We start from the raw sequence: 22280 nt of genomic DNA, 5'->3' as shown, positions 1-22280 counted from the left end.
GAGAGGGAAACTTCCAAGGGGTTTGAAGAGGACCTTCGTGAGAGTATAAATTGCCAAATTAAGAGGTTGTCTACAAGGGGAAATGGCCCGGAATAGCTATTGTAGAATAGTGCCCCACGGGGACATTCGAGATTAAGTGGATTAAACTACATTGTATGGAATTAACGTGTCCACATGGGAATCTATTGTGGCATAACAATTCCACAATAGCTATTCTGAGACATTTCCCAAGTAGACAAGCCATTGATTTGGTCATTTATAAACACATTACGGCTCTTTTCCAAAGTGGATTAAGCTAAACAGTATAAAGGCACTCTTAGGCTATTTGTACACTTACAGTAGCATGTAGAGTACATATACTGCATGCCGCCCCTCCCGTCCGTCCCCCCTCCCCCCAGCATGGGTATAAATAGCACTGTAGATGGTGAGGCATGGATTAGGCAAGTAGAGTAGACACACCAGAACCTTAAGGGTGTGTACCCTACACCGTTTTCTAAATGCCCAAGCAGTGCCTCCTCCATCTACACTGCTGTGTTTAGCAGTGTAGTGTCCGACCTGCTTGCAGCCTTTTCCTACCATGGGAAAATCTCTGGCACGGGAGAGGCAGCAGGGAACGGCTCCAGCAGCTCCCAACTGCTGGAGCCTTTCCAGGCTCTGACAGCAGGGAAAGCTTCCACCAGCTGTCCACTGCCGGAGCCTTTCCCTGTTGCAGGGAAAGGCTCTGGCAGTGGGGAAGGACTCTTGCAGGGGTAGGCAGCGGGAAAAGGCTCCAGTAGCAGGAAATTGCCTAAGCCTTTCCCCACTGTCATCCCACCTGCTGGAGCCTTTCACTGCCACATGTAGCTACCCACCATAGCATGGATTCAGCCTGCTTTTTTGGGGGGGAGGGATAGCTCAGTGGTTTGAGCATTGGCCTGCTAAACCCAGGGTTGTGAGTTCAATCCTTGAGGGGGCCACTTGGGGATCTGGGGCAAAATCAGTACTTGGTCCTGCTAAGGAAGGCAGGGGGCTGGACTCGATGACCTTTCAAGGTCCCTTCCAGTTCTAGGAGATGGGATATCTCCATTATTATTATATTTTCACTGTAGCTTGTAGCTACGTGTACCCTACTTGCCACTGCCAGTGTTCACAAGGCTTTAGTGTGGAATAAGTGTATCCACATGGGGAGAGAGTGTGGAATAGCTATTGTGCTTTATTTTCAGACCCTAGCTTATTTTGCAATAGTTTCTCCTTCTAGACAAGCCCAAAGACTCCACTTATCTACCATGTCTAGAGTGGGGGATCGGGGCATGTGTGTGTTGTCTGTGTACATATATAAAACCTTAGTTATGTAATGTAGGTAAAATATATACTGTGGTAGCATCCTTGAAAGAAAATGCCACTTCTTCATTAATCTAAATCACACTTGGCTGGATTCATCCATTGCATGCGCAAGGGAATGCAATTTTTGCCTTTGAAGACAGTTGGCTCCAAGGAGGATTCGCCATTATTCTCCCTTCGAGATTCTTCCTAGGAAAGCAGCTTTAAACTCCAGCCAGGCCTCTATAAGAACCGAACTGGCTGAGGATGGTGGGGGATGCATAGATTCCCCTATTTTACAGCCTGTGCTGCTGTAACCCCTTCCTCTCATGCAGTTTCTGCTGCCAGGGTCCTGGAGCTTTATTTCTGCCAGCTGAATGAATCAGGGCCTCTAAACCTGTGTATTGCTCTTAAAATAGTAGAGTTGGAGCACACACTGTATCTATTCATTCTTTCAGCACCTGTCTGAAAGTCTTAATACCTTCCTGTTGTAATTCGAAATGGCCAAAACCCTGCATATTTGTCTTGTGTGCAAACTCTCTTGAATGAAATAATAAATAATGAATTTAGTAAAATATTTTACAAACTGTTTATTGCACCCAATGCAGCATGTATGATTACCTGTCCTGTGGGCAGGTGGCATATGTGTGCATTCAATCAAGGGGCTCCTAGCCCTCAGAGACCGTGTACGGGCTTTGGAGGCCAGGGTGACTGAGTTGGAGGAGCTAAGGGAGACAGAGAGGTACATAGATGAGACTTTCCAGGACACAGTAGAATGGTCCCAACCCTGGTCTGACAGCTTCTGTGCTGTTGAGGAGGATGAAAATCTCAGGGAAGGAGAGCATCTAACTGGAGCGGAGGGAAACGATCCCATAGTTGGGATCGTCCTTCCAGATGATGATGTGGTATCCTTTCACACTGAGGATACCTCTCCAGTGGGAGGAAACTCCAGTTATTAGGAAAAGACAGGTATTGGTAGTGGGCGATTCAATCATTAGAAACATAGATAGCTGGGTTTGTGATGACCGGGAGAAACACCTGGTGACTTTCCTGCCTGGTGCGAAGATTGCAGATCTCTCGAGACTTCTAGATAGACTTATGTGTAGTGCTGGGGAGGAGCCGTTGGCTGTGGTACATGTAGGTACCAATGACATAGGGAAGGATAGGAGAGAGGTCCTGGAGGCCAAATTTAGGCTGCTAGGTAAGAGATTGAAGTCCAGGACCTCCATGGTAGCATTCTCTGAACTCTTCCAGTTCCATGCACAGGGCCAGTTAGACAGGCAGAACTGCAGAGTCTCAATGCGTGGATGAGACGATGGTGTAGGGAGGAGGAGTTTAGATTTATTAGGACCTGGGGAAACTTTTGGGAAAGGGGAAGCCTATATAGGAAGGATGGGCTCCACCTAAACCAAAATGGAACCAGATTGCTGGCGCTTAAAATTATAAAGGTCATAGAGCAGTTTTTAAACTAAGGGCTGGGGGAAAGCTGACAGGTGCAGAGGAGCACATGTATGTCCTAATAAGGAGAAGAAGATGGAAGATGATAAAATACAGGTAGGATCTGATGAGAAACAGTCAAATGAAAAAAGTCCCATTCAATTACATCATGTAATGGCAGGCAGCTAAAAAGTGACAAGTTTATAAAGTGCTTATATACCAATGCTAGAAATCTAAATAATAAGGTCGGTGAATTAGAGTGCCTCACATTAAATGAGAATATTGATATAATAGGCATCACCAAAACTTGGTGGAATGAGGATAATCAAAGGGACACAGTAATACCAGGGTACAAAATATATTGGAAGGACAGAACAGGTCGTGCTGGTCGGGGAGTGGCACTATATGTGAAAGAAAGCGTAGAATCAAATGAAGTAAAAATCTTAAATGAACCAAACTGTACCATAGAATCTCTGGATAGTAATTCCATCATTGAATAATAAGACTATAGGAGTAGGGATATATTACAGACCACCTGACCAGAATGGTGATCGTGACTGTGAAATTCTCAGGGAGATTAGAGAAGCTATTAAAATAAAAAACTCAATAATAATGGAGGATTACAAGTATCCCCATATTGACTGGGTACATGTCACCTCAGGAAGAGATGCAGAGATAAAGTTTCTTGACACCTTAAATGACTGCTTCTTGGGGCAGCTAGTCCTGGAACCCACAAGAGGAGAGGCAATTCTTGATTTAGTCCTATGTGGAGCACAGGATCAGGTCCAAGAGGTGAATATAGCTGAACTGCTTGGTAATAGTGACCATAATATAATTAAATTTAACATCGCTGTGGTGGGGAAAACACCACAGTGGCCCAACACTGTAGCATTTAATTTCAGAAAGGGGAACTACACAAAAATGAGGAGGTTAGTTAAACAGAAATTAAAAGGTACAGCACCAAAAGTAAAATCCCAGCAAGCTGCATGGAAACTTTTTAAAGACATCATAATAGTGGCTCAACTTAAATGTAGACCCCCAAATTAAAAAACATAGCAAGAGAACCAAAAGAGAACCACCGTGGCTAAATAACAGTGAAAAAGAAAAAGTGAGAGGCAAAAAAACATCCTTTAAAAAGTGGAAGTTAAATCCTAATGAGGAAAATAGAAAGGAGCATAAACTCTGACAAATGAAGTGCAAACATATAATTAGGAAGGCCAAAAAAGAATTTGAAGAACAGCTAGCCAAAGACTCAGAAAGTAATAGCAAAAAAATTTTTAGGTACATCAGAAGCAGGAAGCTTGCTAAACAACAAGGGGGGCCACTGGATGATTGAGATGATAAAAGAAGAACAGGAGTACTTGTGGCACCTTAGGCCTGGTCTACACTAGGCGTTTATGTCGAAGTTAGCGCCATTACATCGAATTAACCCTGCACCCGTCCACACCGCGAAGGTATTTAGTTCGATATAGAGGTCTCTTTAATTCGACTTCTGTACTCCTCCCCGACGAGGGGAGTAGCGCTAAATTCGACATGGCCGTGTCGAATTAGGCTAGGTGTGGATGGAAATCGACGCTAATAGCTCCGGGAGCTATCCCACAGTGCACCACTCTGTTGACGCTCTGGACAGCAGTACGAGCTCGGATGCTCTGAACAGCCACACAGGAAAAGCCCCGGGAAAATTTGAATTTGAATTCCTTTTCCTGTCTGGCCAGTTTGAATCTCATTTCCTGTCTGGACATTGTGGCGAGCTCAGCAGCACTGGCAATGATGCAGAGCTCTCCAGCAGTGATGGCCGTGCAATCTCAGAATAGAAAGAGGGCCCCAGCATGGACTGATCGGGAAGTCTTGGATCTCATCGCTGTGTGGGGTGATGAGTCCGTGCTTTCCGAGCTGCGGTCCAAGAAACGGAATGCAAAGATCTACGAGAAGATCTCTAAAGACATGTCAGAGAGAGGATACAGCCGGGATGCAACGCAGTGCCGCGTGAAAATCAAGGAGCTGAGACAAGGCTACCAGAAGACCAAAGAGGCAAACGGACGCTCCGGATCCCATCCCCAGACATCCCGTTTCTACGAGGCACTGCATTCCATCCTAGGTGCGGCCGCCACCACTACCCCACCAGTGACCGTGGACTCTGAGGATGGGATATTGTCCACGGCCGGATCCTCGGACATGTTAGCGGACGGGGAAGATGAGGAAGGAGAAGAGGTGGACGAGGCAGTCGACAGCACTCACAACGCTGGTTTCCCTGACAGCCAGGATCTCTTCATCACCCTTACAGAGATCCCCTACCAACCGTCTCCAGCCGTTACCCCGGACACAGAATCTGGGGAAGGATCAGCCAGTAAGTGTTGTAAACATCTAAACATTTATTTTTAACAGAACAGGAATATTAACAATTAAAAAAATGGGTTTCTCATGATTAGTTTGCCCTAGGCGCTTAACGGTTCAGTCATGGGCAGTGCAACTATTGAAAAAAAAATCTAGCAATGTCCAGTTTTGCATGATTGTCCTGCCCAAGCCGCTCTACTGTTTAGTCACTGCTACAGCAGCTAGAGTAAAATGCGGTCTATATGTCCGGGGATGGAGCAGAAATCCTCCTGTGACATCTCGAGGAAGCTCTCCTGGAGGTAATTGGAAATCCGTTGCATTAGGTTCCTGGGGAGAGCGGCCTTATTGGGTCCTCCGTAGTACGACACGTTGCCGCGCCACGAGACAAGCAAGTACTCGGGAATCATTGCTCTGCACAGCAGGGCGGCATACGGCCCTGGTCTTTGGAGGCTTTCCCGGAGCATTCTCTCTTTCTCGCTGTCAGAGATCCTCATGAGGGTGATGTCGCTCATGGTGACCTGCTTTGAATGAGGTAGGGGAATGTTAGTGTTGGGACTGCTTTACTGTTCCTTTACAGAACTGTAACCGCTGGTTTGCAGCCACGCGGTGGAGGCGGGAGAGGGGCAGCCGAAAGGGATCGTTCCCGGGGACAGCCGCGAGGGTGTGGGACAGGAGCAGAGTTCCTGCTTGCCGGATTGCTGGCAGCAGGGACCGACATTGATTTCAATGTGAAATGAGGCCATTGCTAATATTAAAGTTTTAAGCTGCCACGAGTCTACGGCTTACCATGTCTGCCTGCAACAGAAATTCCGTTGTCCTGACACGGTTCTCAAATGTGCTGTGCAAGACCCCAGGCACTGAATGCGAAGGCCGAGAATTCGACCTTGTGCTGAGTGCGCATGTGATAGGTGCTGTGCATGGTCTTGTTCACAGAGAAAGACTATGTTCTTTGTTCACAACTACATTTATCTTTCTGAGGAATTCACTCCCTTTTTCCCATTCCCACAGCCCCATCTGCGACTGTCTCACAACCTAGCCTGGCATCACACTCCCAGAGGCTAGCGAGGATTAGGCATAGGAAGAAGAGGACACGGGAGGACATGTTCTCAGAGCTTATGGCCTGCTCCCGAGCCCAGGCAGCACAGCAGACCCAGTGGCGGGAGAACTTGTCCCAAATGCAGCAAGCAAACATGGATCGGGAGGAGAGGTGGCGGCAGGAAGACCAGCAGGCGACTCAAACCCTGCTTGGACTACTGAGGGAGCAAACGGACACGCTCCGGCGCCTTGTGGATGTTCTGCAGGAACGGAGGCAGGAGGACAGAGCCCCACTGCAGTCCATCTCTAACCGCCCTCCCCCGCCACCAAGTCCCATACCCCCCTCACCCAAAGTGCACAGAAGGAGAGGCGGCAGAGTCCACGCAAACTCTCACTCCACCCCTGCAGAGAGCTCTAGTAGCAGAAGGCTCTCATTCCCCAAAATTTGACAAGTTCTTTCCTTCCCGCCTGACACAAGCCCCCGTCCAAGTTTCACCTCCCAGTTCCATGTGTAGTTGATAATAAAAAATATGTTTCTGTTAACTAATGTTTCCATCATGTTCTTTTGGAGGAGGGGGGGAAAGGGGGATGGTAATTGGACAGGACAGTCACCTTTGGCAGGGTACATAGGCGGGGGCAGGTACAGCAGCAGGGCACATACACAGTGCAGTGACTAGTTGCCCTGGTCAGTCTGGGAGGTGGTTTTCATGTTCTGTAGTGGGGGGTGGGTTGCTCTGTGACTTTGTGGCGGGGGAGGGCAGTTACAGATCTTAAGCGGCGGTCCTTATGCAGGATCACAGAGCCACACAGCAGGAGATCTGTAACCGTCCTCCCCCTGCCACAAAGTCACATAGCCCCCCCATACACACAGTCCCGATCAGGAGGGGTGACAGGCTCCGTTGAAAGAACCAGCCCACCACAGCGGAGCCTGTCAATCCTTGAGTTTAGAAGCTTTCTTTGCGTCACTACACTACACCCGCTCCGCACCACAATCCGCGTCCCAGTTTTAAAAAATTCCCGCGAAAACAGTAGTAAAGAAAACGGTGTTCATTAACAAAGTAGAACTGATTTTATTTCGAAACGTGTGTTGGAAGGGGGGGAGAAGGGGGTATGTAACTGGAGAGGATAGTCAACATTAACTGGGTAAAGAAACGGGGGCAGGTTCGGCTTCTCTGTACACAAACTTTACAGTCACAGGTTACCCTGCTCACTCAGGAACCTAGCTTTCAAAGCCTCCCGGATGCACAGCGCGTCCCGCTGGTCTCTTCTAATCGCCCGGCTGTCTGGCTGTGCGTAATCAGAAGCCAGGCTATTTTCCTCAACCTCCCACCCCGCCATAAAGGTCTCCCCCTTGCTCTCACAGAGATTGTGGAGCACACAGCAAGCTGCTATAACAATGGGGATATTGGTTTCGCTGAGATCACAGCGAGTCAGCAAGCTTCTCCATCTCCCCTTGAGACGGCCAAAAGCACACTCCACCACCATTCTGCACTTGCTCAGCCGGTAGTTGAAGAGTTCTTTTTCACTGTCCAGGGCGCCAGTATAGGGCTTCATGAGCCAGGGCATTAGCAGGTAGGCTGGGTCCCCGAGGATGACTATAGGCATCTCCACATCCCCAACAGTTATTTTGTGGTCCGGGAAGTAAATACCTTGCTGCAGCCGTCTAAACAGACCAGAGTTCCTGAAAACACGAGCGTCATGAACCTTGCCCGGCCATCCGACGTAGATGTTTGTAAAACGTCCCCTGTGGTCCACCAGTGCTTGCAGCACCATGGAAAAGTAGCCCTTTCTGTTAATGTACTGGCTGGCCTGGTGGTCCGGTGCCAGGATAGGGATGTGAGTTCCATCTATGGCCCCACCGCAGTTTGGGAATCCCATCGCTGCGAAGCCATCTCTGATCGCCTCCACGTTTCCCAGGGTCACTACCTTTGGCAGCAGTACATCAACGATTGCTTTGGCTACTTGCATCACAACAACCCCCACAGTAGATTTGCCCACCCCAAACTGGTTCGCGACTGACCGGTAGCTGTCTGGCGTTGCAAGCTTCCAGAGGGCTATGGCCACTCGCTTCTGGACAGTCAGGGCTACTCGCATCCGGGTGTCATTGCGCTTCAGGGCAGGGGACAGCAACTCACAAAGTTCCAGGAAAGTTCCCTTCCGCATGCGAAAGTTTCGCAGCCACTGGGATTCATCCCAGACCTGCAGCACTATGCGGTCCCACCACTCAGTGCTTGTTTCCCGTGCCCAGAATCGCCATTCCACGGCATCAACATGACCCATTGCGACCGTGATGTCCTCGGCGCTGGGTCCCCTGCTTTCTGAGAGGTCTGTGCTACTCTCAGACTTCAGGCCATCACCGCGGTGACGTAGCCTCCTCGCCTGACTTATCTGCATCTGCCTCAGGGAAAGGTGTATGATAAGCTGCGAGGCGTTGAGAGCGGCCACAACTGCAGCGATGGTCGCAGTGTGCTCCATGCTCGCAGTGCTGTGGCGTCCGCGCTGTCACGGACTAGAAAAGTGCGCGAACTGATTTCCCGCCGGCGCTTTCAGGGAGGGAGGGCGGGAGTGATGGACGGATGACGACAGTTACCCAAAAGCACCCTGGACACATTTTTTTTACCCAGAAGGCATTTGCGGCTCCACCCAGAATTCCAATGGGCAGCGGGGACTCCGGGAACTGTGGGATAGCTGCCCACAGTGCACAGCTTCCAATGTCGACGCTTTCCCCGTTAGTGTGGACTCACAAAGTCGAATTACTGTCCTTAGTGTGGACACACACGTTCGACTTTGCAATATCGATTCCAAAAATTCGATTTAAGTAAAATCGAACTACTCTCGTAGTGTAGACAAGGCCTTAGAGACTAACAAATTTATTAGAGCATAAGCTTTCGTGGACTACAGCCCACTTCTTCGGATGCATCTGAAGAAGTGGGCTGTAGTCCACGAAAGCTTATGCTCTAATAAATTTGTTAGTCTCTAAGGTGCCACAAGTACTCCTGTTCTTCTTTTTGCGGATACAGACTAACACGGCTGTTACTCTGAAACTTGAGATGATAAAGGAGCACTCAAGGATGATAAGGCCATTGCGGAGAAACTAAATGAATTTGTCTTCACGGTTGAGGATGTGAGGGAGATTCCCAAATCTGAGCCATTCTTTTTAGGTGACAAATCTGAGGAACTGTCCCAGATTAAGGTGTCATTAGAGGAGGTTTTGGAACAAATTGATAAACTAAACCAGGGGTGGCCAACCTGTGGCTCCGGAGCCACATGCGGCTCTTCATAAGTTAATATACGGCTCCTTGTACAGGCACTGACTCTGGGGCTGGAGCTACAGGCGCCAACTTTCCAATATGTCAGGGGGTGCTCACTGCTCAACCCCTGGCTCTGCCACAGGCCCTGCCCCCACTCCACCCCTTCCCACCCCCTCCTCTGAGCCTGCCATGCCCTTGCTCCTTCCCCCCAGAGCCTCCTGCACGCCACGAAACAGCTGATTGGGAGGTGTGGGGAGGGAGGGGGAGGCGCTGATTGGTGAGGCTGCCGGTAGGTAGGAGGCGCTGGAAAGGGGGGGGGAGGAGCTGTTGGGGGGCTGCTGACTTATTACTATGGCTCTTTGGCAATGTACATTGGTAAATTCTGGCTCCTTCTCAGGCTCAGGTTGGCCACCTCTGAACTAAACAGTAATAAATCACCAGGACCAGATGGCATTCACCCAAGAGTTCTGAAGGAACTCAAATGTGAAATTGCAGGACTATTAACTGTCGTCTATAACCTATCGTTTAAATCAGCTTCTGTACCAAATGACTGGAAGATAGCTAATGTGATGCCAATTTTTAAAAAGGGCTTCAGAGGTGATTCTGGAAATTACAGGCCGGTAAGCTAAAAGGTGTGTGAGTTGTCCAAACAAACATTTTTAAATATTCCCAAGGAAGCTACAAAAAAACTCCCCAAAATTTTATATGAACATTAAAGGGGATCATAAGATCTCACTTTCCTGGGTCTCTGTTTATGCCTCATAATGCTAGAAGCATTTCTTACTTTCTTATGTACAGAATACTATTTTTCTAGACTGAGTTTTTGCTTCCATAAGTGAATTTAGTTCTAATTTTTGGTTATCCGACATGACACCTTAAAGGAGCCTGATTTTTAGAGAGCAGGTTCTCATCACTTCTGAAAATCAGCTGCCTTTAGGGCAACTTGAATTGGTCTTGCGTCTGATGAAGTGGGCATTCAGCCATGAAAGCATATGCTCCAATACTTCTGTTAGTCTTAAAGGTGCCACAGGACCCTCTGTTGCTTTTTGAATTGGACACTCTCTCAAAAAAATGAGCTACTCAAAATCACTAGTCACTCTTGAAAATATAGGCCTTAATATTCATAAAAAGACCGACAGCACTGGACATTGAAGTCCTCTATCTCTAGTACAGTTACAGCATAGACACACAGTGTAGGCTTCCCCACACAGACATATCTGTCTGTTTCAACCCTGACCTCAAGGGGCCATCCTGCCTGGTAAAGAGGCTGATTTAATTTCCATGTCCATTTAATCTTTGGTGTTCCTACTTGCCAACAAAGGTGCCTGTTGTAACATGGTCATATCAACTGGGAAAAATTGACAGATGGTAACAAAATCCTGCTACTGACAATCTGGGCTGTATTTGAACTGGTGACCTATACATGTAGAGCTCAGTATCCCATTACAAACCCCTCAGCTGTCTTGTCCTTTGTGCCTAATTTTCAAAACTGTCTCTCTCATACCCATTTCTTCTTTCTATCCTATATAATTAGCTTCTGTGTATCCCTTCAATCTATCAACGTTCTGATTTTTATTCATCCTCAAGTAGGCTGCATGGTCTTTTATATAATTTCTAACCTTACTTTTCATTTTCAGCTAGTATTTCATTAAGTTTTAAAATATGAGGATTATCATCAAACATAATCTTTCCTTGCTTTAAGACAGAGAAATTCAACCCTGTTTCAAATATATTTGAGAGCTGAGCAGAGGAGGCAGTGCTCTTTTCCAGGGCAGGTTTACACTAGGGTTCAGGTTTGACACAAAATCCATAGCAAGCATGGATTCAGATTGAGTGGCTTAAGAATCTTGTGACACTTCAGCAGGAAATGATGGAAATTTCTGGGGCCGCTTGATATTTCTTCCATCAACTTGATCCATAGACCCTTCTGCTTTTGACTCTGAACCAAAAATTCAATTAAGTAGATTTTGTGTTTAGGAATTTGTTGTGTATTATTATTATTATTATTTATTATTATTACAATAACTTCTATAATACAGACCTTGTTCTAGGTGGCTCTGTATAAACATGTAATAAAAAAAGTCTGTTGAATAGAGATTGCTTTGTCATTTGAATCTCAGGCACTCCCTTTTTCTCTCCCCAAAACTGGATGAGGGGGAAGAAGGTTGGATTTGAGGTTCCAGTTAAGGCCCATGTCTAATAATTTTAGGCACAACTCAGACTAGCTTTTTGGTCTTCCGCTACATGAACATATTGTATTGGCACTGAATGTACTATTTCTTAAATTCCTACTTCGTTAGAAATAAATAATTATTGAATTATAAGTTCTTTAACCTACCGATAAATAATTTACCAACATTTCCTAACCAAAAATGAGTGTAACTCTAAACTCTTTTGAATTTACAGTATTTGTGTATTATTGTTCTCACTTCTCTCTAAAATAAAGTTCCATAACAGCTCAGTAAACAGAGATCATTCTCCCTTGGTAATTTATATTGAAAATATCTGAAACCAAACATAAGCTAAATCCAAATTGTATTTGTGGTTTTTATATATAACCCAAACTGGTTACCCATATAGAAGTCCATAAAAGCAATTTTAGCTGTGTAATTTATTATCTATGAATATTGTAATCAAATATTTTATTTTACTTTGCATTAACTTAAGGAAATAGTTAAATATTAAAGACAAAGGACCATATGGAAAACACATTCAATTCTTGTGATTTTAGGCTTTTTAAAAAATGCACCTACGTACCTCAGTGAAATGTGATAACAGTAATACTAATGTATCTGAGTTACCCATTGCAGTGGAACCAGGAAAAAAATTTCTTCTGTAGTTTTGACATCATATCCCTCTTCCCTCCCCACCCTTCCTTCTAGAAATCTTGGAATAATCTACATGTAGTTCCTTGCATGAAATATGTTTGAGAGGGAAATTAGGCCCTTATTTCTTGAAGCACGTAAGAACATTCTTTACTTTAAGCATGTGAGTAATCCCATCCCTTTTCAGCAAAACACTTAAGCATTTTCTTAACTTTAAACATTCACTTAAGTGCTTTGCTGAATTGGGGTCTTATTTATGATTTATTCTGGGTGTTTTATGTTTTCTACTAACTGGAGCAGCACTGTCTGCACTAGAGGGGAATTTATTCTGAAACATTTGTGTGCAGTGTTATCAAGTCATAGTACGCTCTTTCGACACACTATTGATGTTTTGAATCATTTTAAAATGCTGGAACTGTCTTCCTGTTGCATTTAGATACTGAAACTTGGCCTGGCATTGGACCAAGAAAAGAAAACCAGCACAGAGAGAGACAGATGAGTGAGAGCTCCCTGTGTGATAGTAAAACTGATAGGCTTACAGAAGCAGCACGTCTTCAAGTAGCTGCAGGGAAGGACCACATGGAGGAGCAGCACTGCAGTGCTGAATCAACACTGGAGCCACACACCCAGTCTATAGGGACAGTGGGCAGGCCCTGTTCTGACTGTTTATCATCTGGGGATGCTGGTAAAGATAACAGTTTTCAGCTGAGAGAGAAGCAGTTCTCTAAGGATGTGGCAAAAATAGAAGACGTGGCTAAGGAGCCTGGAGTGGAACTCTCTGGTGAGCCAATGGTAGACACCTTAGTTTTAACGGATGCTGATTATATCCCTCCTGATTTGATTTCTAAAGATGAAAATGTACAAGCTGAAAGAAATGTTCTCAGTTCAAAACACCGTGCAGGCTCTACTGAGACTGCCAGAAGCCAGCTAGGAAATAGTGCATTAAACCAGCAGCAGCAGAAGCCTGGTTTAGGAGATGAGGATGGAAAATCCCCACAGGACAGAACTGCATCAAACATTTGTGAAAACATGTGTTCTGGAAGTAACAAAGCACCTGAACATATCAGTCCTGCACATCCAAAAGTATGCAAGGGACTGCAAGAGATGGCAAGGCAGCAGGAGGAGGAGGTAAATAATGACGAACTGGAAGATTTTTTTGGCAGATTCTTAAATGGTAGCATAAAAGACACTGAAGAATCCCTTGCAAATTTAGAAAACCAAGAGGACTCTGAAACTCTCCCAGATATTCCACTGGAACAAGCATCATACAGCTCAACAGAAGCTTTATTATTAGATGACAGCTTTTCTTCGCTCGATGAACTTGCAAAAAGGATAGAGATTGCAGAGGTAAACACTGAGAAAACTATAAAAACTTAAAAAAAAATGTATTGAATTTATTATAATCTTAGAAATTGATGCCTTCTTTAAAATGTGTGTTAAATATATATCCCTACACATCACTTCCTTATTTTTAATATGAAAACTAAATTATTTGTTTTTATTCTTCATCTGAATTGATTAATAGCCTGATTGTTTTTTCCAGAGATACTTAGCATCCACAGTTCCCACAGAAGTTCACGGGAGTTGTTGGGGGCTCAGCACCTCTGAAAATCAGACTCTCACTCTATATCAATATGAAATATTCTTACCATTATTATTTTATACACAGAGACTGCTATTAGGAGTGCTGAGAAATCATAATAACTTCTTCCCTTGTAATTTTATACAAAGAAGTTGCACAGTAAATGGCAGGTGACGTAAATTATCTTCCTTTAATTGAGTGTTAATCATTCTTATTCATTGATAGAGTAAAACTTGTTTTTCACTGCCCATTCCCATAGGTGAGTAACAGAAGAGAGGGGAATTACCTATATAATTACTGTGTGACACTTTTTTATACATCTCTTTATATGGTTTTAAATAAGAACAGGGAAACTAAAACAGGAAGAAATCTTCCCTGACGTATTTTATTTATGTACTTATAATTTTCCTAACCTCTGTCAATTCTGTTGTTCAAACAAAAGTAATTAGGAGCCTCAGGGTTTGGTCAATGGAACCATTAGCGCTGTACTAGTATGGCCCATAATGAGGATCAACAATTCTAAAGATCAAAAGGTCTTCTAAAATACTTAAAAATAGAAGGCAAAATTCTGCCCTAATTCCTTTGAGCCCCATTACAGGAATGTAGGATGTTAGGGATTAAGCAGAGGTTTCCTCAGCCATTATGCTTATGCATGTGGCAGATGAAAGGCCTGGGATAGCATGTAGTATTGGTATCCCTATGCATTCAAAAATCATGACTCAGGCCTCCAAAATCATGAGCTATTAAAAATAATACTTAGGATTCTTTTTTTGTTTGTCTTCTGTTGTTTCAACCTTTAGGGTATACTTAGTTCATGTTTTCAGGCTTTTGTCTACAACCATGAAGGCTAGAAACTTTTTTTTTTTTTAAACGAAAGCTGATATTCTCACATAATCATGCGATTCCAGCAGCTGGGGTTTTGAGAAAGGCCTGCATTACTATAGTATCTGAGTGTCTCACAATCTTTAAAGTGTAGGAAAGTGCTATAAACTCCGTTTTACAGATGGGGAACTTAAACTAAGAGATCAAGGCCACACAGGAAGCTTGTGGCAGACCAGAGAATTGAATGCTGGACTCCCAAGTCCCAGGCTAGTGCCCTAACCACTGGATCATCCATCCTCTCTATTGTGAGATGCGTGATAAAATCACAAGAGTTGTCAGTATAGTACAGAGTTTGCCCCAAAGGTCTCCTTACTTCTGCTCCAAGATTGAGTACCCTGCACTCCTCCAGTGCCTCCTGCATGAGATCAGGAAGCTCACTGGGTACCCGGGCTGAGCCACGTTCATATAGTTGGCTGACCTCAGCTCTTTGGATTCAATAGGGATCACACACATGCTTAACATTATGCATGTTGGTCAAATGTCTGACGAATCAGGGCCTGAATTTGCACATGGAAACACCTAATTTGCACGCATCATTGAACTAACTATTCTGCTCATTTGCATGTGCAAAACTCTGTGTATAAACTGAGACTGCTTTGGAAAATTTGTAAATTATATCTTACAGATAGTCCAGTCCAACCCCCGTGGATATATAGAAGAAGAGCCCCTTAAATATCATCCCTCAGTGTTGGGTACCTTCTGGAAATTGAATATATTGAGCTACACAGCTAACACATTTATTTTAATATAGAAAGGAGTCTTAAATAAATTTTATAGCAGTTTAAACATACTTGGTCTAACAATTTTTTTTACCCAGTTTCTTCACCAAAACTAGACCTGTGCTGGCCCAGTGAACTGATGATATTGCTTTCTGATGAGAAATCTTGTTTGATTCCTGGTTTCATTCTGCTCCCAGGGCTTTAAGTGCTGTGGCAGCACTACTGAGTCTCTGGAGAGGGAAGAGAGTACCTTGCATAACTCAATAACAAATTCTCTCTTGCCAAATAAGGAGCAATGTTGGTTCACTCCAAAGAGTCTTTTTCCAGTCATCCTTCACAGGAGACCTGAGCTTGTGAGGTATAAATCAGGGGGAAAAGGCAGAGTGGAGTTAGTCTCAAAAAAGTTACAATGTGTAGTATGCAGGATCTTACACTGTTCTGAGATGCCTGCAATTGTTAGACTAAGCAGGGTGAGTTAAGGACAGTATAGCCCATCTGTATTCAGTTTCCTTGTGTGGTTTTTTTTTTCCAGTTAATCTTGCCACTTCATGTTATTTTAGGGCTTAATTTTCAGAAGTGCTAAGAACCCACAACTTCAGTGGAAGAGAACAGAATCTCCCAAGTGCTTGGCACTTCTGAGAAATCAGCCCCTTAATTTGTTTCTATTGTTAATTTCCTTTAATACAAATAATAAATAATAAAATTTTGATTTTTTTTGTTAGCAGTACTGTTACAAATAATTTAAATTAAGATATCATTAACATTTTGACAAGTCAACAGATCTTTGCACTCAATATGTAATTTCTCCCACTGTTGTCATGAAACGTGTGAAGTTGGTTTATGCAAAAAGTATGAGTAGTATATATTGACACGATATTCTGGGAAGCAAATACTTGGAAAATGGATTAGCATTTCAATGTGTTATATTTAGAAAGCAAAAATCCTTGCACAAATTTCACAGTGAGAATGGAAAAACAAAACCATTTAATTAATCCTATAGTTAAGGCCCTACCAAATTCACGGCCACGAAAAACACATCACGGGCCATGAAATCTGGTCTCCCCCCCTTGAACTCTGGTCTTTTGTGTCCTTTTATCCTATACTATACCGATTTCACGGGGGAGACCAGCATTTCTCAAATTGGGGGTCTTGGCCCAAAAGGGAGTTGCAGGGGGGTCGCAAGGTTATTTTAGGGGAGATTGTGGTATTGCCACCCTTACTTCTGTGCTGCCTTCAGAGCTGGGCTGTCAGAGAGTGGTGTCTGTTGGCCAGGCGCCCAGCTCTGAAGGCAACTTCCCGCCAGCAGCAGCACAGAAGTAAGGGTGGCAATGCCATACCAGGCCATCCTTACTTCTGCGCTGCTGCTGGCAGTGGCTCTGCCTTCAGAGCTGAGCTCCCAGCCAGCAGCTGCCGCTCTCCAGCTGCCTAGCTCTGAAGGCAGCGCCACCAGCAGCAGCAGCGCAGAAGGGTAGCAGTACCACAACCCCCCCCTACAATCAACTTGCAACCTCCCCTCCCCACAACTCCTTTTTGTATCAGGACCCCTACAATTACAACACCGTGACATTTCAGATTTAAATAGCTGAAATAATGAAATGTACAATTTTTAAAATTCTGTGACCATGAAATTGACCAAAATGGACAGTGAATTTGGTAGGGCCCTGCCTATTGTGGACTACAAAGTACTGGATGGGTCAATCTGATCAGAGTAAAATTGATCATGGAGCAAGTCTCAGCAGGAATAAAACAACACAGATTAGTTGGAAAGGAAATGGGAAATGATTATTATTTCAAAATAAGTTGCATAGACTTACCCTACCATATGGTTTGTATCTATTTGGTATTATTGTCTGGGTCTAGTAACACTGTTACTTAGATTTAAATAAATTATTGAACATAAAAAATCATTATATATACATAAAAAGCATACATGCATATTCTTGTAATATTTATAGTAAAGAGGTTTTTTTTATTACCCCTATATTTGGATCAGAGAATTATTTCACGCAGTACCCCCCATTACATTCTAAGTCTGAATTCAAATACTAATTATAAAAATAAAATGGAGAGTTTCTACTTTTATTTCAGGCATTTATACATGGTGGCCATTTTCTCAGGACTTGGGAACCTCACAATAAATGTAAAAAAATTGCTAAATGTTGGTCTTTCCAAGCAAAAACACAATAAATCTTGAACACCCTACCAGGCAGACAAAAGTTGGAACAAACATATAGCCTAACAAAGGGCCTTGAAGTTCACTGAACTTGGGCTCTGGAAGAGGTTTCAGAGATTTCAGAGGTGGAAGGCCCTCTTCTCAGGTCAGCTTGCTACTATTTCTGAAAGGATCAAGAATTGACAACAAGAGCAGTTGAACAGATTGTAACCACAATTGGACAGAATTAAAGGTACCACTCGGTCATCATTTCACCTGTCGTTAAAGGGTCAGACTCTCACATAATGTAAGCAGATGCAATTTGACCTATAAGGTCTATGTTTACATTATACACTTCCTGTTTGAGTGGCCAGATTCTTTGGATGATATTAGGGCCATTACACAGAGATCAATTGTGTCCCCATCTCTACCAACAAGGTCCAAAGATGACACCATGTTGAGATTCCTTATTGTTGTATATAGCCCTTATCCTGTAGATTAGAGTTCAATGGAACTATTCCTGTACATAAAATTGTTCACATGTGTAAACATTGGTAGGATCAGGACCGCTACTGCTATGTATTGAAGCCCAGGTAACCATCTGATGAGTTTCTTAGAAAAGTATGGTTAGATGGCATTTAAATATAATATGAACAGCAGCTAGTGAACCTACCCAGTAGCCCCTTTTTGAAGTTTAATAATTAATATGTCTTGTGTATTTTTTGCTAATATAGCAAGAGATTTGGTCCACTTCAGAATGAAACTGCTAATAGCTTAACTATGTAGTCTTGCCTTTGGCAGTTTGTCACACACTTATTGATTAATGCATTTTTTAAAATAACGTATATATTGAATAAAACTAAAATGATAGACTTCTGTCATATAACTGTTTAAGAAGTAAGCATCATAGATAAATTACAGCAAGCTTGTGTCTTAGGACAATTTTCTGTTTTTAAACCAAAGTATTTATGAATGCTTTGGGCCCTTTTGATTAGATCTCCATTAAAGGTCCTGGCAAAACTTTTGTCAAAATTATCTCTGTATATGCTGTGAATGATCCCAATAGACAGACTAAGAGCGGCATTAGTACGTTAGTTTAAAGCTTTTTTCTTAAGTTTTCAAGGTACAAGTGCCCATTTTCAGAACTGGACCCAAGTGGTGTGTCCATAAAATCTGTGATATTTGGGAAGAAATTAATTCTGTGAGTAAGAAATTAGGTATTTTGAATTCTGTACCAAATGCTGATACCAATAGGGTGGAAAGGAAAGTAATTTCATTAGCACTTGCTTTTAGGTGCCTAGCAGTCTTGATTTGCAATCTTTTTTCACCCAGCATGTTATGCTTGTGTTGATTTGTAAAGTCCACCACCCTCAGGGTTTTTTATTTCATGTAGACAGTTTCCATTCAGTCTTACTCATTGCAGAAAAGAGGAAAAGCTACTAAAACATTTAGCAAAGAATGAGTTACAAAACAAGAATAGCTATAGGTTAATAGATGGCCCAAAAGAATGCAATTCACTTATGGGTCTTTGTTGGTATCCTCCATAGTAATGGTAAAAACTCAGGTCAAAAGATGTGTTAAGGGCAGCAGAGCCCTGAGAGTGAATTCAGTCACATAGTCATGTCAAAGTCATCTATTGTTGATTATATAACCTAAAGTTTAAAAAAAAGTTTTAACGTTTCAATTGCCTTCTGTTTTATGCTAAACCCAGGGTTGTGAGTTCAATCCTTGAGGGAGCCATTTAGAGATCTGGGGCAAAAATCTGTCTGGGGATTGGTCCTGCTTTAAGCAGGCGGTTGGACTGGATGACCTCCTGAGGTCCCTTCCAACCCTGATATTCTATGATTCTATGTAGGGCCTTCTTTTGCTGGGAGCCCTTTATGAAACACAGAGGTAGTCACAGTGGTGCCTGGAGACCAGTTGCAAGCCAAAATTATGGTCCATGCTAGCCAGACAATTTTAACTGCAGAGTCCCAGTCAAATCTAATTCAGATAATTGCTTCTACCTATCTAAATTCCTCCTGCAGTCAATACTGAAAAAGTTACCTGTAAATTCCCCACCTAAAAATTGTTGTGGAAAACATTTGGTGCAGTATGACTCTTCCATTCCATCCCATTTCAATGGTGAGTAAATGATCTGCATATAAACAGTTTGTAAAATGCTTTGGGATCTTTCAGGATGAAAGGTACAATAGAAAAGTAAATTAAAATTATTTTAGTTGAATGAAACTGTGTGTGTTCCAGTAGGATAGTTCCAGTTCTTGAGTGGCTTTCTAGATACAGTGCAAATAACCTTTTATTACTTAATAAAAGAAGAAAAGAGAGGATGTAAACATCTGCAATAAGCAAGTTTCAATGGAGAGTATGGCTAGATTTGGTAGATAAAGATGGCAGTCTGGACAAAGTGATGTTGGATATGTTAATTCCATTATGGTAATAGATTCTGTTTGTATGGTGCCTGGGAGCCATAGCTTTGTAGGCGATTTGCAAAGCAAATAATTAAAATATGAATTATTTTATATATATATATATATATATATAGGACTAAGGCTAGGTCAACACTGTCCCCCTCCCCTCCCCCCCAGTGTAGACCTAGCCTTAGTCCTTTATATATTAGACCTAAAATCTGAAACTCAGTCCATATAACAATAGGCAGGCAGGGCAATGAGTGAAACTCAGAGTAGCAAGACTTCCTTCACACAGGTACAACCTGAACCAGTTAACAACACACTGCTAGACTGCTCCTTATGCAGTTCAACAGGAGCCATTGATCCTCTTTATCACAAGCAATACAATTATAGCAACACATTCAGGCGTCAAACATTCTAGTTTCCGAAAGCAAATTCTTCCCCCCCCAGACATATAAGTAAACTATCGTTTTCTGCCCACCCTTCATTTTATCATGGTAAGGAAGTGTGAGTAGTTTTTGTGCCTGGGCTGGTAAATTATTATGATGAGCTGATTTTAGACCATTACTTTTAGTTCAGCTGGGTCAAATAACATTCATCTAGTATATAACCAATTTAGACTCTTTTTTTTCTCGCTATGTTTGCTGGGTTTTAATGTGCTTTGTTGATTGTTCTTGTTTCATTAAAAATAATAGTTTAAGCCCCTAAGTACCAATCAGGGTGTGGGGTTTACTTTGAGTATCAAAAGGAAATGTGCATCAGAGTTTAATGTTATCCTTTCAACTATATTTTAATGTGGTTTTTAAACTGCATGCTTCTGAAGTGTGTACAAATGCACCTTTTTTGTACTTAGTTTGTCTCTGCAACAATTGTTTGACTAGCTAATGGTTATAAAATATTGCCAGTAGCTGAGAGAGCCAAGCTTAATCATTATCTTTTACTAGTTAAGTCATTGAAAATATGAAATGACATTATTGGTGCAGTGCCTACTGGGTTATGCCATTAACCTCTAGTTTTAAACACAGCTCTTTGGAGTGACTTGATCTTTCTCTGTCTCTGCTCTGTCTGATTAGAATATGCATTTGTGCAATATGTAGCTCTGAATTGTGAGGTTATTTAGGAAGCAGAAATTGTGAAACAGACCACTCGTTTTCTGTGTTTGTGCTATTTGCATCATTTCTGTAGAGTGCCAGGATGTTGTCATATCCTCTGCTAATTTGATTAGATTACAGTGAATATTGCAGCAGGCCAAAACCATAAAAGTAGCCTGGAATGTTGAGTTTTGAATCCACATATTCTGTGAAATTGAGACTGACAATTATAAATATGTTGGGTCTTGTCCCTCATTAGTAGATGAAAGGTATATTTGGTTCAGTGGCAAATCTGATTTCATATATATCTAACACACCCTCCTCATCTGTAACATAAATGTATGCAGCTAACTCCTGCTAATTTTCAGAGTAACAAATCTGTTTTTACTAACTCCTTCTAATTTACAGAGTAGGTATAAAAGTATTAGTAACATTTCATTCAAACTTAATGGGGGGGATAGATGTTTTTCTTGTTAAGTAAAGATGATGTCAGGAGAGAAATGGGCATGTCTAAATACATTTTCTAGTTTTAAGCCCTGTTAATTTCCATCGTGGACATAACTGCCAATAAATGAAGGCTATAAATAGAAACATTTGTGGAGGAAAAATTGAGGCACACCTTCTAACTCAATTGAAATTCAGTAGCCAAAGGGCAGCATGGAAAACTTAAAATATTTTGCTAAAATATAGTGACTATCCCTTCTGCAATAGGGGACCGTTGTTGTGCGCACTTCTGTTTTATGCATAATGTATACGTACAACTTCAGTTTTATTTATAGATTTTTTTTTTTTTACTGTTCATCATTGTTGTATCTGCACCAATTTTAAATAGTTGGTGTTCTTGCCAAAAAGGATTTTGTAGTACACCTCTACCCCGATATAACGCTGTCCTTGGAAGCCAAAAAATTTTACTGCATTATAGGTGAAACCGTGTTATATCGAACTTGCTTTCAACCAGAGCGCGCAGCCCTACCCCTCCGGAGCACTGCTTTACCGCTTTATATCCGAATTTGTATTATATTGGGTCGCATTATATCAGGGTACAGGTGTAATAGGAAAATACAGTAGGTGTTTTAAAGAAGGGCTTTGTGAACAGACACTAGCGCTTAAATCTTATTTTAGTTTGATTCAGTGTGAATATTCTCACACAGTCATGTTGTCTATTGCTTCTGTGTTTTAATTTATGAAAGAAGTTATGTTCTTTATGTATCCTAGAAGTTTGCTAAAGCATAGTCTGTCAGTAAACTAGTAGCCTATGAGCCTGA

The 22280-nt window shown here is 42.6% G+C and overlaps 1 protein-coding gene across 2 annotated transcripts in view; it reads left to right on the top strand.

The window, feature by feature from the left end:
- Positions 1-22280, top strand: part of CNST (consortin, connexin sorting protein) — a 102178-nt gene that overhangs the window by 63052 nt on the left and 16846 nt on the right. For both annotated transcript variants that reach the window (XM_054023869.1, XM_054023868.1), the window contains one exon: positions 12618-13528. In XM_054023869.1, the coding sequence (XP_053879844.1) occupies positions 12618-13528 (911 nt within the window). The remainder of the gene's footprint in view (positions 1-12617; positions 13529-22280) is intronic.

Source organism: Malaclemys terrapin, chromosome 3 (assembly GCF_027887155.1).
Source record: "Malaclemys terrapin pileata isolate rMalTer1 chromosome 3, rMalTer1.hap1, whole genome shotgun sequence".
Lineage (NCBI taxonomy): Eukaryota > Metazoa > Chordata > Testudines > Emydidae > Malaclemys > Malaclemys terrapin.
The sequence above is the reverse complement of the archived record's forward strand: the minus strand, read 5'-3'. Positions and strand labels throughout refer to the sequence as shown.